Source organism: Sceloporus occidentalis, unplaced genomic scaffold (genome assembly GCF_023333645.1).
Source record: "Sceloporus occidentalis isolate IW3139 unplaced genomic scaffold, rSceOcc1.0.p SCAF_15, whole genome shotgun sequence".
Classification (NCBI taxonomy): Eukaryota; Metazoa; Chordata; class Lepidosauria; order Squamata; family Phrynosomatidae; genus Sceloporus; species Sceloporus occidentalis.
Window position 1 is genome coordinate 12,324,903 of NW_028316995.1, and position 17,066 is coordinate 12,341,968.

General features: G+C 41.1%; 1 protein-coding gene and 1 pseudogene across 1 annotated transcript; both read right to left on the reverse strand.

Moving 5' to 3' along the window:
• Window positions 1–1,104: 1,104 nt before the first annotated feature.
• Window positions 1,105–11,467, reverse strand: LOC149303253 (speckle-type POZ protein-like). The gene is made up of 10 exons (XM_089481402.1): window positions 11,352–11,467; window positions 4,681–4,790; window positions 3,254–3,325; window positions 3,061–3,132; window positions 2,874–2,945; window positions 2,402–2,776; window positions 2,203–2,258; window positions 1,968–2,090; window positions 1,429–1,571; window positions 1,105–1,249 (listed from the first exon to the last, which is right to left on the reverse strand). Exons 1-10 carry the CDS (start codon window positions 11,465–11,467, stop codon window positions 1,105–1,107), a joined length of 1,284 nt encoding a protein of 427 aa, XP_089337528.1.
• LOC149303254 (U2 spliceosomal RNA) lies at window positions 9,281–9,461 on the reverse strand (annotated as a pseudogene).
• Window positions 11,468–17,066: the final 5,599 nt, after the last annotated feature.

A 17,066-nucleotide genomic window follows, 5' to 3' on the forward strand; every position in this document is an offset into this window, starting at 1 on the left:
ATAATTATGACATGCAGATGAGAAATGAGAGTGTACACAAATGACATAAATAATACATGTATATACATGCAAACAAGTCATTTTCCAGCCTGTGAGTTACTACATCAAGCAGACAGGTCAAAGTCATGTTTTGTTTTCTTCTCCCTCCCCCCCACTATACATAATATGGTGTGGATTTTGTAAGCTTAGAAGGTGTCTCGTAATACAATCAGAAACCTTACTCAAAATTAATACATATTAATATATTAAAAACTATTAATATATTAACGCGATTTCCTTCATATTTTGCTAGCCACAAGAGCGGAAAGGCTCTATGTAACAGTCATGTAACGGAGATTACATATCAGACCGCTGCTTCTCCAAAATATATATATTTTTTTTATATATAAATTTATATATTTTTTTTTATATGTATTTCCAAAAATTCTAAATTAATCTACAACCTCTGAAATATGAGTGGCAGCCCCTCAAAACAGGGGAGAGTTAAGAAAAAATAAAAATTAAATAAATAAAAAGAAATGTCATGGCGGTGAGGATCCATAACAAAGCGGGTACATGATGATGGGAGGAAAAAAAGGGAAGCAGGTAGTTAGAATAAAACACATTTAAAACAATTTCAGAAGTGCATAAAAATCAGACAAAAAGGCAGAAAATAAAAATGGATCCCAGAGTAGATTAGGCCAGGCTGACACCTCCCGCACACACACACACATTCATCACAATGTCCTTTTTTTGTAGCACAAAATACAAAAGATGGTTACAATAACTCAACTATTTAATATCTAAAAATGAACAAGGAGGGTCTTCCATCTGTAAACGTCTCTCTGGTCCTATAAATTAATGAGGAACGTATGAGCCAGCAAATACGTCCTTGAATTCTGTAATCCTGCAGGAGGTGTAATATTCCAACTTTTCTCCGGTATAGAAGGAAGAAGTCCATCCGTACGAAAGGTGAAATATAGGTGGCAGCACACGATGTAGTGGTAGCGCCAACTGTACGTGTACTCTCCAATTCCCTCTACAGTGACCACCAGATGTCTCTTATGATGGGATGATGAATAATGATCGACTTCAGGAGAAAGATGGAAGTGCTGCAGGAACTTCTTAGGATTGCTTCAGACGTTTGTGTGGAGGGCCCAGAAAAGGACGCTGGGCTGAAGCCAGGGAGCGGTATGCTTCTGCTACCAGATGTGGATGGGAAACAACCATAGACTTCCACCCAGCTGTCTCCATAACGTCAGATGCATGGCTGAAAGGAGCAAAACAAAAAGGTTACCACTATGAATAAGTCCAACAAACAAGTAAAAAATATGGGGAAGGACCGACTTGGTCATCTATAAAAAGGGAACATTCTTCACAAGGTGAAAGGAGTAGTATATAGCATACATGCAGACAATGAGAGTATACACTCAATCCCAACACACTCACTAGTTGATAAAGTCCACAGCTTGGGTCTTCAGCTGGTCAGCGCTGTGTAAATCAGCCAGGAACAGGATCTGTGCTGCGTTCTCCACAGATAGGTAGCTGCAGAGAGCTTCCTCACACATCACTTTCAGGCGTTCCAGGGCATACTGCGGGTAGACAGGAATGTTAGCGAGTACAGAGATCTATACTAAAACCACCATGATAAAATACAAGAGGAATAGTGTTATCCCAGTAAAAGGTGCCTTTTGGACTAACAAAAAACAAACATTAAAAACACCGATACGTGTCTTAACAGAGTTATTATAGTGAACCAGAGAGCAGCTTTAACCAGAATAAAAGGAAACTTTTTAAATGCCTCCCCCTACACATAACCCCCTCTCATCTTCAATAAAAAGATCCTGAACTGCATACCATCTAAAAACGGTCTGCTTTCTACAAGATTCCGTCGGTGAAGCAAACCCCACACGGACCGGCTTGCCTGGCTGTCACCCGAAAGAAAAAAGTTGTTGGGAACCAAACACTGGCTTTCCTTCCGCACTCACCTTATCGGCAGCCACCAATAAGTCATCCGCCATCGTGTCCAGATTAGGTGCTTTGCCGGTGTAGATGAAGCACATCATTTCTTTGAACACATCAGGCTCCACGTCTATTATCTCGACGCGGTTCTACAAATCAAAAAAAAAAAAGCAGGTTTGCTTAGTTTTGACAGCAAAGGAACAGAACTTAAATTTCAGTAATAGCCCGGTAACTTATCAGCCCCGAAAATGTGAAACTTACTTTTATCCTTTCTTGCATCTCATGTTCAAACATAGCGCCAAACACAGGTGATCGGGCTGAGTGGGACAGAATACATTTAGTTAACTTCACATTAAAGTACCGTAACAGCAAACTTTAGGCATTGATTCAACAACCTGCAAAGCAGTGGAAACGCTAGAAATAATTGTATATTTTTATTTAATTTTTAATCGCCACCAACCTGCCAGAATGGCTTTGTGCGCTTTAAACTCTTGACCAGCCACGCAGAGGCAGCAGTCGGTGAAACGCGAGTTTTCCCATAGTCCTCCGAGTTCATCAACCAGGCGGCATTCAGGAACTTTGACCATATTCAGGGAGTTCTGGCCAGAGATGATAACAAAAGTTATGACTTCAAACAAATGTCCCAGGATAGCCATATTGTAAGACTGGTACTCTGCAGCCCTTCCCCATTTCCTATTAAAAAATGATTCATTATGGTATCTCACCTGTGTATAACCCCACGACTCTGCAACAGGGCCGGTGGTCATCTCCGCAGGGGGAGGAGGGCTCGGCATTCTGGCCATGATGGTATTCAGCCGCTGGAGGAGGTGGTGGGCTAAGAGGGAAACACACGTTAATAAACCGGACAGAAAACTGTTTCCAAGAAATACAAACACCCTTGAGTACCATAATATATCTTAGATGCATCTCACCTTCCTCTACTCCAATAATCCACCCTCCTACATCCCTGCGGAGGCCCTGTTGCAGACGTCGCAGGCTTTGCTCTGTTAAAGACAGATAAATGATTATTATAAACACGTACATACGTGTAGACATGTTCAACATACAAAAGTATAAAGCTGCAGATGTATCATAAAATATCTTTTAGAAGCATCTTACCTTCCTCTGCCTCTAGAAGGATCGCCCCTTCTCCAGTTAGGAGGCGGTCAATCACCTCCTGGAGGCTGTTTCCTGTTACAGACAGGAAATGATTATTATACGCGGGTACATACGTGTAAACATGTACAACGCACAGCATACAGAAGTATACCGCTGCCGACATATCATAATATAGCCTTTAGATGCACCTCACCTTCTTGAATGCCGATGGCCAGCACGCCCTGATGTTGATGGCGGCGGCGGCGGCCACGTCGGTGTCTGCGAGCTGTTACAGACAGATGAATGGTTATTATACATTGGTAAATACATGTAAACATGTCCAACACAACGCATGCACAAGCCAGCCGCTGCCTATGTATCTGCACGTGTACATTTAAATCAGAGGCAACATGCTGGCTTAGGTCTGATGGGTTTATGAATGAAGATAACAGGAAGGAACAGCTTAAGAAGTTAGGTTATGACACGCTCTATACACATAAACACACAAAAATACTTCGTATTAACAATGTGCAACGTTTAGCAATAGTAATGTACAACATTTGAACCCTAATATTAGCAATGTATACAATTTAAAACCAAGATTAACAATATACAAAATTAAAAAGAAATACTATTAGCATTATACAAAATTTAAAATTGACTAACAAGTTATACAATTTAATTAATAACCTTAATATTAACAATATACAACATTTAAAAATAACAATACTAGCGATATACAAAACTGAATATTAACCCTAGCAATTTCTGCAATTTGAAAATAGCCTGGATATTAACAATAATGCAACATTTTCAAAATGACAATACCAACAACGGACAAAATTGAATATTAATCCTAAAAAGGGCTCGGTTTTTAATTGACATTTCTTGTTGACAAAAACGGTGGCCGGTTGAGACAATCGGTTAGTGGGATACGATACCCGCCGGTGAAACCGTCCAGGATAAATGATGACAACCTCCATGGCTAGGTGAGAAGTTCTTTAAAGATCCAGAAATGGATACTTTGGACCGATCTGATAAATGCTTTATGAACAAGGAGAAAAATATTTGAACTTACCCATTTTCTCTTAAATAGAGTGGTACTCAGAACTGGAATAGAGAGAGAGAAAAAAATATGTTTTAACATTTAGTAGTTTACCTAATGTCAATATAATATAATATACATCAAGAATTGTTTGGGTGGGAACTCGTACATAGTTAGGTGACATGTTATCATACAGGTTGCAGTTTTTTATATCATATTTGTAGTTTTTATATTAATATATCTTAGGAGCTAATAAGAAACCAGCCTTTACCTGCGTCTTTCTGTACCACACTGAGAGCACTTAGAATGCAGGACTCACAAAGCCGATGCCATCATGTCATAATGGGGAGCCTCATGCTAGCCTCATGCTGATGTAGGGGTTCATCCCTTAAAGGGGAAGCTACATGGAAAAGAGAAATAACTGTTATTGTAATTATTTAGGTAAACGGTGCATGCTAGTTGAGTAGTTGAGTTGTACCCTGCAGCCATTCCCCGTTTCCTATTAAAAAATGATTCATTATGGTATCTCACCATGTTTATAGTCATTTCTTTACTAATACTAAATTGTATTAAGGTGAATCATTATGGTGTCCCACCTGGGTGTAGCACCACGTCTCTGCAACGGGGCCGGTGGTCATCTCCGCAGGGGGAGGAGGGCTCGGCATTCTGGCCATGATGGTATTCAGCCGATGGAGGAGGTGGTGGGCTAAGAGGGAAACACACGTTAATAAACCGGACAGAAAACTGTTTCCAAGAAACACAAACACCCTTGAGTACCATAATATATGTTTGAGATGCATTAATAACCTTGATATTAACAATAATACAACATTTTAAAATGACAATACTAACAATGGACAAAATTGAATATTAAGCCCAAGGGCTGGGTTTTTAATTGACATTTGTTGTTGACTATGGGCAACGCTCTCTGATTGTAGCCTACTCAAAGTTGGTCTAAAACGAGTCTGAAGGGATGGATACTATGCACAATGATCCTGTAGGGTTTGGGTAACTATCAGGGCCGGCATTTGGGGTGTGCGATAGTTGACACTCATATGATTAACACCACACTTTAGTCTACCCAACAACACAATGTGTACATAATGTGTACACCTGCATTGATAATAAAGATTAATCATTATTTGGGTATTTTGCAGTGATCGTATTGCATTGTAACGTTGGACGTATTAATTAAAATAGCTATGAAATGTCTCTTCTGTTGCCTTTAGTTATAGATGCCATGGACATTGACTCTTATATAACATAAGGAAAGGAGTCACGAGGCTGTCCTGTTACATTCCGTTTTGTTCCTTGTTTGTATGCTACTTATTAGATCATTCACGGCCACAAAGATAACACGGCAGGACAAAGAAAAGACAAACGCTTCTGTCAACACGTTTCCACGGGACATGAATCAACAACAACTCAGTTATCAATCTGTCATATCATAACAGAACGACCAGTCACCAAGAACTGCGAAGAACGACAATCACCCCGCATACAAAGGGCCAAGAACATATCTGGCCAGCGAGACATGAAAACAAAAACCCCAAGGAAGACTACTTAGGAGTTTGGGGGGAATTGTTTGTTTTCCCACTAGAATAATAAAGTAATTAATCACTTCTAGTATTGGCATAGGGAGGGCTAAGGAATGCCCAACAGTGGCATTTAAAGATGAGCAATCAGTGTCAACCAGGCGGTTTTGATGAAGCGTTGGTATCTTACTGCAATAGATATTCTACCTGAGTAACCTGTCTTCAAGAGACATTTTTAACATCTGAATGCAAGTATCTATTTGAAGACCCTAAGGGGCTTGTGTATAAGTGCAGTTCTTGTGCAAAGCCGTGCAAAACAATCAGCTGAATGTTCCTGCTCCCCTTTTTACACCAACATTTTAAACATAACCTTCTAGGAACTTGATGTACAACAAAGGGGATTTATTCACTAAACAAGGAATCTGTTGTGACAATATTATTTTTCATACTGCATCATATAAATGTGCCACCCACATAAGGCCAGTATATGTGCAAAACATGTTAAAAATGACAGTTTCATGTCACACAATTCATTAGTAATAACTACATTTGAAACTCATAAACAATAAGTCTGAGCTTGTCCTTTATGAATCATTAACATGCTTTGCCAATGACTAGATGTTAATAGAAACAGGTCGAGCAAGTCACTGCCTTGATTCTTTTTTTCAACGTAAAAGAACATGGAAACACTTGAATTGGGGGCACACAAAAATTACCCCCACACCATTCACAAAATGGACAGAGGCAGCGGTGTTTAAAGGACAATGCCCCAACACTTGGACCTCACTCTTGGAACGTAGGTCTGGAGTAAAACTAAGCCAAAAAACAATAAAAACAGAAACAATATACATTATTAATATTTATTTACTCTCAGCATATTACAAACTGAAGAACTATTATTTAACCATGGGCTTGTTTGGTAGGTAAGAAAGGCAGTTTACCAGCGAGCTTACATCTATCTCCACTTGGAGTCCATTGATTTAACTCCCAATACATTGCACAAGATCCTCCGTTTAGATGGTTATTTGATGTGGGCTGCAAATACAATACAAATAAAAAGCGCTGAATGTCACAAGTGACTTCATTTGCTTGGTTGAATGAGTTCACTGTCTGAATCTTAATTTGTTCAGTGTGAATATTATAATACGGCTGTCCGGCTGGTGGCAGAGAGCCAGTAATGGAGTTTTAAAAGATTTAATCAGAAAACATAGAAGAAAAGGGGTGGGTAGTAGGAAAATTATGGAAACAATATCCAGTTACAAGGATAGAAAAGTATTGGGAACTGTGAAACAAGATGACTCAGAGGGATTAGGATATATTGTGGTTATTTTACCCATGTTCTATGTTAGATATTAAGTAGCCCAATACTGTGTAATACATGTAACAAACATTATGGTAATCTAATTTCGTATACAAATACAATTTAATTTAAGTTTAGCTGAAATGTCCTGGTATCTATGTGCATTGGTTATTATACACAAGTAAGTCAGGGTTCACATCTTGAAAGTTTATATGAATCATTATCTTGTTCCATGCATGAGATGGCCCACTAAAAGGACTCTTGAACTTCTAGCGGCTTTATATTCAGTTTGACTAATATCTTAATGTCTAAAGAGGGTCAGACCCAAGTAACACTTATCATGAAAATTTACTCTGCAGGGGTCCTGTCTGACAGGGCTGTACAAATTATTGAAGTGTCCTGAATTCCTCTGTCTGTATATTATTATTATTATTATTTTATTATTATTATCTTTTATTTATATAGCGCCAACAAATTACGCAGCGCTTAATACAAACTTAATGTGTGCCATTGTGCCGGGAGGATGGCAGTGGGGTTCAGTGAGAAACAACATAAATTACTACTATTATTGTGTAGTGCATTGTACTTTAATCCAGATAATTCTGCAATCTACACATGACACATATATTTCCAGAAGGGGTTATGTCTTATGCCAGTAAATTGCACTCACCATGACACTCAAAGGGTTAAAAAAAAGCTGGTCTATTGAGATGTGCTAGACGGATGCACACCATTTAAAAGGTTGAAGAGCGGGGTCTGAGTAACCATAAAACAGTGGCAGCAGACAATACAGCTTGAGTTTCCAGGATTTTGGTACAGGAAATGACACAGGAAAACATAATGAACGCCTGTGTGCACTGTAACGAACTCACATTCTCCTCCAAAAATCATCACATATTATGTCTGACTGCTTAAAAGCACAGAATTGGTTTAGTTGGTTTATAGAGTATTTACAAGACTCCAAAATGACATATTTAAAGCTTAGACCTACAGGCAGAGTAGCTTTCTAGGGCCATGCAAACCTCAGAGGGCCAAAGAGGGTCACCTATGTGTCCAGCACACTGAGCGGTTTATTCCCCGGTTCCATGACCACCAAAACCTGGGGCTCAAACTTTGGGAAAAGGTGGTTGCCCACTTCTTTTGCTTTGGGTGTCATTTTCGGCTAAAAAGAAATTTACTGACACTGCATATAGGGTCTATCCTGTGTTAGAAGGTTGATCTAGGCTTTAATATTTAACACTAGTCTTTCTGAATGACATATCTGATCCATGCTTGTTATAGTTACTCTTTAGCGGTACTATTTATTCTGCACTAGGTTAAGTTCAATGGGGTTTCTAATACCCGAAGGTCTCGATAGTCTATTGGAGTTATTGTCCACTTACCGGCATCATTTTTTGGTTTATTTTCTCTAAGACCAATACAACAGTGGCCATTTTTGACACTGGTTAGACAGCAAGGAGAACCACAACTACCACAGAGCTTGTTCTGTAATGTTTGGCTCACAAAGTAAAAACTAAAGTAATGTTCATGTCTTGCAATATGATAATTGTAGTTCTACTGTGACAGGATAGATACTTCTTGGGTACTCAACTTCTGAATTATCTGCAACCCTAAGTCCTACTTCTGCCTTAATCATCATTATTTACCCATTGTCAAGTTATAGGGTTGTTTCTTGATCCTGTGATCACTTTAAGTCTGCAAAATCTTTCAGATCAGACGTTATCTGAGGTTCTATAAGTAAAAAAAACTATCTGAGATCGTTTCCAAGGAGGAACAATACTCAAAAGTTGGATTTATTCCCATCCAATCATGTACATACAGTATGCGTGTGGTTATGGCATATGTATTGTGTTCCTTACTTTCTAGTTATTTAAGTCCATCTTTTTTTTTTAAGCCCGAGGTGCGTGCTCCTTGGTGCTGCATTCCGTGCTCCGAAGAGGCAGCGGAAGCCCGATACGAATACTGGTTCCCCCGAAGAGGTACCCAGACTGATTCCTTCCCTCCCCCATGGGAGGGTCGGATCTATGGGACTCACCCAAAAGGATGAGAACCCTTACCTTTGGGGTACTCCCGTTAGAGAGAAACCCCCTTAGGCTTCACTGCCCAAAAGAACAGTGTCCAAAAACAAAAGTGCCAAATCGGAAAAACTAAGGGTGAACGTGGCCTCGCATAAGGTTCGGTGACCGTGAAATCCAAAACAAATTAATAGGCACACGTGCTTTCACACATTGTGATTAAATAAATAGGGAAAAATAAATAAGGGCAGGCCGTGATGACCTAGCCAGATACAAAAATAAATTTCGCTCCATGCCCGTATGGTGCTATGGAGGAATGTGCAAGGATAACCGCCTGTGCAAAGACGTGCGCTCACCATGTGCAGCGGCGTGCAAGACTGCACATGGTGACTCCAACATTTCTGTCAGGGCAATCTAAGCACCTCGGGCTCCATGCATTCCCAGCCCTAAGGCCAGAGGATCAGTGTCATCTCTCCACCCAGCAAGAGAGACTACACTTGATCTTAGCCAAAAGGCCGAGAAGTTATTTAAGTCCATCACTTTAGTTACTGATGGTCTCCAAATACTTTTACTTAGGGCCTTTAAATACCTATCCACAGGGATGGAGGAAATGACACCTCCCGTCACGAATAAGGATAAATGATTTTTTTTCATGGACTGGTCCAAGTATTCCCTTAGTAAAGAAAAATTGCACCAACTTTATTGACACATTACCGGTAGAAACACAACCGGAAACTCTGCAATTATTTTGCATCACTAAGTGGTACAAAGTAGAATTCCCTCTGGGGTTTCACAAATAATCATGCAATTATGTATGTACGTTCTCTCCATTGTACTACTGACCTCTAAATGAACAGTCGGTGCTGGGAATTTCCAGCTAATGATGCAAATGTATGTTTTATAATCTGGCTTTGAATATTTACAGCTGGTTGTAAATAGCATATTACAGGGACAGCTGGCGATCATCATTTTGTTATAAAGCACTGTATCAAAGTACATATAGTGTACTAAATAGGGTACTATCTGCACATCTGTCTGCAGAGCTCACTGAGCCAGTGCTTGTGCATACTGGAGATAAATATATATGCAATTGCAAGAGGGACAGCGTGAAAACTTAAAGGGACCGTAAAGCTATCATAAGCATTAAAGTGCATATGAAGGCTGGAGTGTACCTTTAACTATGCTTTATGCAGGGCTAGCTTAGCCCTTATTACAGGAGAAGCTTGTTCTAGTCAGCCCATTATGAAGTATATTCAGAAACTTGAATGTTTAACTCACTTTTACAAAATGTCCAAAAGTAACCCCTTGGAACTAACACCACTGCCCGTTACATTCCATCAAAAAGAGAGCAATAAACAAAACGGTATATTTATTCATCTATCCAAAAAAGCTGCTGCTAGTCTTCGCTTCCTTACACAGCGCTGCTTCCCCAACTCTCTGAAACCCTCCACTCACTCCATATTACTTCAAGAAGTGGGCTAAAGCTTTCCACTTTGGTAATCACCATACCTGGGAGCCTACCCTTGTGGGGCGAGATAAGGACTACCCAGTGTTGTCGGGGGGGCGGTCACGCTGATGTCGTGAGAACCCCCAATTAAGGGGCAAATGGGCAGGAGTGGGTCATGCCATAACCCCGCAACCTGGAAGCTTCTCCTGGAGTCTCCGGGCAAAACTCGTAGAGTTCCCAGGTAGCCTTATCACCCTATACCTCAGGAACCACCTAAACTCCAGCTTTCACTCACCCTCCACACTATCTCTCCCCTTTCTCCATACCTTATGTTTTTCCTCGCCCCATTCCCAGTAGATTGTAAGCTTGTGAGCCGGACCCTCTCCAGTTAATGTATCAGTCTGTCAATTCTAATTCTGTGAGACCCATTGAATGTATGTATTGTAAGAAGAGCTGCGTACATTGTTAGCACCATATAAATAAAAGATAATCATAATAATAATAATTTATTATGATTATATGCATCGGACTTTTTGGGATAATGAACTAGAGGGTATAGTGTCACTTGCTGAATATTATTGGTAGAATGGTCCTACAGCCGATAAACCACAAGTAAAATAACCACCCGGTTCTCTGCTGCCGCTGATGTGCAGAGCGTTCTGGCATTCGCACTACATATCCCGTCAAGCTTTGCTCCGAGAGTGCGTCGTGACGTCAAAATCATTGCGTGCTTCCCTTCTGTGTTTATGGCCTTGCGCGCTGACGCCACCGGATAGCGATCCTTTCGCCTTCCAGCAGTAGGGCGTCCGTTGTCGCCTGTGTGGAGAGATTATTAGCGGTTTCGGTCTGAGGTGGAAGCGAGACGTGTACGAAAATAAAGTGCAGCGCATCGATTTTCGGTGTGAAAAGGCCGCCTGTTTGTAATTCCTGTTGCTATCGTTGTTTTCACCATAATTATTCGTTGGCTTACCGGTGAGGGGACGTCGCCCTCTCTGTCAAGCCTATTGTGATCGCATCGGGCTGGGAATTGGACTTCATATCAAAGGCGGCGATATAGGAGCAATAGACGGCCAGCGGCCACAGCATTATCGCTCTGTAAGTCGGGTTATCCTATCTGCCCGGGGCTTTTGGGTTATGTTACCCCGTTAAGGGGCTAATGCTTTACGAAATGCCTTCTTTGCTAACAATGCAATCATGACTGTGTACCGGGGCCTTCCCATAGAGTGCCCTGCAGTGTGTATAATACATGCATCCTCACCCCGACCGGCCCAGGCTTAGTGTGCTGGGAGGGTTTGTATTGTTTATTGGCAGATCTGTTGTGTTATTGTCTCGTTGAATTTGAAACCAGAGCCATTTGGCTACCTCAGTCACATTGGGGTAGCCGTTTATCACCTTGTGATGCCCTGTGAGCCTCCTGAGATGTTCGGATCTCCTGGGGTCATCTTCTTGGGGCCGCCATACTCCCACACACTTACATCTGTGCTTAAGCCATTCTTTTCTCCCTAGCCCCACTCTTTTCAGTGACTGCCACTCAGGCTATCATCACAAGTGGTCTTAAAGCCATAATTTGCTGGTAGTTAAAAAGCACTTGACCTTGAGCGGTATTATTCCCGAAATCTTCATGTTTTGGGTCGCCGCAAGAATGTATTTCTAAAACTCATGTTGTTGAATTAGGATAGAGCTTTTGTTTAGTGTTTTGATGCATTCTGTATTTACCTTCTTTGTTAAATGTTATCTGATCTGCCTCGGGAAATGTTTGCTCAAATCATTTAAAAAATATTTTTTTTTAAAAAGCATAGCTTTTAAGTCATATGCTGTGCTGATGGTTATCACCTGTGGCTCTTCCATGTGACCTCATTAAATGTATACGTTAATCTGGTTTTGTTTGATTGGGCCTTCTATTATGATCCATGTGAGATCTAGCGTTCTGGGGATCCGTTATGACTAAATAGAGCATTCAATGGTTTATAAGGGTGGCAGAATGTGATCTGAAGGTGTTAACCTGTTCAGTGCCAGTGTAGAGGTTCTGCCTGTAACAATGAGTATAGCAGTACAATAGTTTTGTTATTATGCATTCAGTATTCCCGTCTTCCCCTCCGGAGGACCTTGCATCTGTCTCCCTTGGCAAGAGCACAAGTCTTTGTCATGGAGACTGCTGCTTAGGGACCCCGCTCTCTTGCTTCTTCCTGGACTGTCCCTCCCCGTCATGTAATTTTATTCTGTCCCTTCCCTCCCCCTCTCGGAATGGGGGCTTTCACTCTATTGTCGAAGGCTCCTCTTCAAAAAGAAGCGTGGCGGTGAAACGGATATATTTGCCTTGGGTTTATTTTTTCCTCCTTTTCATTTAATAGCAAGCAGCTGATTTTTATTTTTGTGTTCCCTGTGTTTGTTCTTTGGCTCTGTATATGAAGCATGGCCGCTCGCTTCCTGGTGGGCTTGTAATGCCGCCTGTATCTTATTATCATTTGCAAAGATTACAGTGGTGTGAGTAAAGCTTGAGTTGAAATGTAACAGGGAACCAAAGTATTGTATTATTCCCCCCCATTCTCCTATTAATCTGATGGATGATCTTTGCTATCCAATGACAGCTCAGGGGTTTGTGTTAGATTTCTGCTGGTTGTAGTGATAAGATAAGGACAAAAACTTCTCCGTCGTACGACCGGAAGGTCCGTTTTAAGGGTGAAATGTTGTTGCAGAACTTCAGCTGTTACAGAACTAGAATCCCTGTAAACCATTGCTATGGCAAGTGACTAGCAGGGACTCATGTGGCTTGTATTGGTGGCCCGTGCTTCACTGCTATAGGGCTACAGTTGTGTTAAAGGGACACCTTACCCTTCATATACGCTTATGCACATATGGATATGGTAGCTGCATAGTGTGCCCCATGTAAATGCATGGAGGCGCTCCGCTGATCACATCTCTGTGCACGTGATATACTTGCCTCCAGTCAGCTCCAGACACCTGTGCTCATGCATGGAAAGTCAAGGAGGAGGGCCGCTGCTACCAAGTGCTGTGTATAAGAAATATATATAAATTAAATGTATGATTCAGCATGTACTTTTCTAGCAGGTGGGACCAATCTGTACTTTGGCCTGTCCAAAATGCTAACTGCAATCTGGCACTGCCCAGCCGGCTGCTCGGAGTGATGAGGACAATAGTTTTTTTCTGATTGGGAATGCATATCACGTAACTTCCCGAACCTCTCCAGCAGCACGGGGTTACAGGATATCCTCATGTTAGCATCAGCGATCAGTCAAGTTTACGGCCCCCTGTGATCATGCGAAGCGAACAGGACGACTCATAATGTCGATAAAAGGACTTCTCTTCCTGTAGCGCTAATGCTAGAATTCTTATTACAGATTCAATAGAAACCGGCTCTTTATGTTTTTAACCAAATGGGCGCGATTAGCTGTCCCTCGCTATGTACAGCATCTCGCTGTAACAGAATTCGCACCCAAACAGGCTATTGATATTTACTCATCTGAGAATGGATCTTTGCTTTAGCTATTGAAATGAAGACCACAATATATTGATTTTCAGTTTTCTCCTGAAGCTGTTACTTTTGTGTGTGATCTTCTGACATTTCCTTCCTCCTAGTGGTTGGAATCTTCTTTTGAATGAAGAATATTTTCGATCCTGGATACGTCATACAGTAATTTATTATGAAATATCTCCACTTTACTGAATAGAAAAGCAATGCACCGTCTGCCTATACCCCATACCAAAGAAATCACAGCTATTGTGGTTATGGCTCCGATGTGTAGGTCCTCCTTTATATGGATTAGGTCTTGGACTTAAGTGATCTCGGGGAAAGTACTGACCTGACTGTGCATCTTATTCCATATACTTAAACATATCTTCGCTCCACCTAGAACTGTTAGGAATATTTGATTCCTTTCTTGTTTTCAAACAGTAAATCACAAAAGTGATAACATCCACATAAGTTGTGTCCTGTTCTCCTTGGAGTCCATGGCCACTTGACTCTACTTTGTGCTGCAGCTGTTCGGTTCTCCACCTGTCCTTGTTTAGAGGTACGGTTCAGGGGTCGGAAAGGCAGCATTTACTATTTTATGTTGACATCTGTCTGTCTGCCTGAGCCGGGGTCATGTGAGGTCTTCACGCTTCATGCTGTTTGTGTGGTAAGAAGAAGAAGGAGGGAGGGGGGTGGTAGCTGCCAGTCTTAAAACTTAGTTGCAGTAGGAGCAGAAGGCCATTAGCATTGATTCACTAATGGAACACGGAGCGAATTAATTGCTGTTCTGGGTTAATATTGTGCGTCCTGAATGTCTGTTTACTCCATCCTCAGTATGTTTTCTTTCATGCTAACATACATGCAAGCATGTTATGGGTATGCGGTGCAGTATTAAGCAGCATAATCCTGTCTGCATGTTCCCATGAGCACAAAAAGTTAGTTTTTGTATAATGTTTTTCAGACAGATACATATTAGCCATTTGAATGTGTTCTAGCTCTATTTTCTTAGCTCACTCTACTAGACAAACACCCTGACCCTGTCATACAGCTTTGGTAACAATACAGTGGCTCTTTGTTAATCATCCAGCTGGACGCTGACTACTGAAAGCCAGCGGATGAACGGACTTCATTAGCATTGCCATAAAGAATCAGCTCAGTGTGGTGACGGGGTATGTCACCAAAATATCTCAACTGGCAGCAATGGAAGTCTCAGGATGAAGGAATTTTTATTGGAACAAAATGAGAAAACCAGCATCTTGTAACCTACATTACTCTGCAAGACACTGTATTTTGTGATAAAAGAGAAAAAAAAAAGTGTGTATGTGTATATATATATATATATATATATATATATATATATATATATATATATATATATATATAATTTTTTTTTTTTTTTTTTTCCTTCCCATGGGACGTCCCCTTAAAGGTCTCCATTAGAAGATGGGTAACATTTGTAAAGTAGGACCTTGTGGGGTGATCCACTGCCTTTTTAGCTACCAGACTGCATCATTTGCGAATGATGTGTACCCTGTGTCGTAGACTCTGATCCCGATGCAGCATCGCGGGTTTAGTGTATGAGCCGTGCTGCCCGGAGAGCTGGTCGCGTGCACGTGTTTAGTAAGGGGAGAAATTAGATGTTTACTACACGGCATATAATAGAGGAAAATGTTTTGTGCCAGCAATAAAAACTTTAACCAGCCTGGCTTCTATAGCTCGTCAAGCCATTGCTTCCTAACTTTATGGAAGCCTCTGTGATCCCACAGTATATCATTATCCCCTTCATATATGGCAGAATTCCTCCCGCAGCTCCAAGCTACATTCTTTCACAATTGCAATGTTTATCGGGACCATATGCGTTATCGGTATTCCACACATGCTTTTGTTTTTACCATATTTATGTGCAATTTGGTAAAGATTCTAAAAGTGCAGTTTAATTGAAAACTTGCTTTTTAAAGGTTCATGTGTAGCTGGACTATAATTTTAGATGTCGTGATAGAGGTGAGTGCAGTGAAAGAGAATTTAAACAAGACCAACGACCGAAGCTTGTTCCATCAGGAAAAATGTCTCTTATTCTATTTTTCTGCGTTTCTGTGTAGTATGTACACATGACTTCATGGCATGGATGCCCCTGGTCTCACCGTGTGCATGCATCCTGTATGTATGTGCTTTAATAACCACTCAATGGATTGAATAATTGTGTCAAACGACATTGTGTTTTCCACTGTGGGGTGTTGGACATTATGCTGACTTTTTTTAATCATTATTATGATTATTATTAGCAGACCATAAACTGGTGTTTGTAGACTTTCCTTTTTTGTTTAAATACTTTTCACATATTGGGAATACATCCGGTGCAGACACCTCGGCCGCGGTGCACGGTGCTCTATATGCGGAAGATCTCTCAGATCTGCCTTTCTTCATCCAGTACAGATCTGCTATGGTGGCCAGTCCAGCGGCCGTGGGAAGGCTCTGCTCCTTCTGCCTGGGCACTATCTGTGTTTCTTTGGCCACGGGGAGTTTTTGGGATTGACTGTGCAGCACGTGCTTGTCTTTCAGGTCTGGTTGGTAGTGGTGTAACAGTGTACTTTTATAATGCAAGCCGCGCTGTGTAATTGGCAATAAGGCTCTAACTGGAGCCGAGACTTACTGGCTCTGTCAAGCTTCTCACTCAATAAAAGCATTGCGTATATAATTTAGGGTTGTGGAGCATGTCGTATGTTCTGTGGCTTGTAGTTGTCGGCTCATGGATATCATGAGTATTCCTTCCCTGTTAGGTTGCTGATTGTCGTGGATTGGCTCAGTCTTTGTAAAGGAGGTGAGAAGAACGTGGATAACTTCAGGACAGGGTATTAACTGAAATGTGTTAATTTAGTTGGGCTAAAAGCCGTGATGGCTGCAGTTCCATTTTAACTCCTGCAGTGTAGCCATTTGTCGAGAAAATTCAAACATTTATTTATGTTGCTTCTACTTCAAACAATGGAACAAAAGAAAACCAGCTCCTTTGACCCGATTTTGTTTACCTTTTGTGAATTCTCCTTGGGCGTCCCGAGAACAGCATATCCTCACTTAAACTTCTGACTACCTCCAGTTAAAGTTGATTAAGGGACTTCTAGAGTAGCCCGACCAGGCCTGGCCAGGGGCACTTCATACAAATTGTGTATAGCAAGTTCCCATGTCTTTAACTGGGGATGTAATTGTGACACCGAGCGG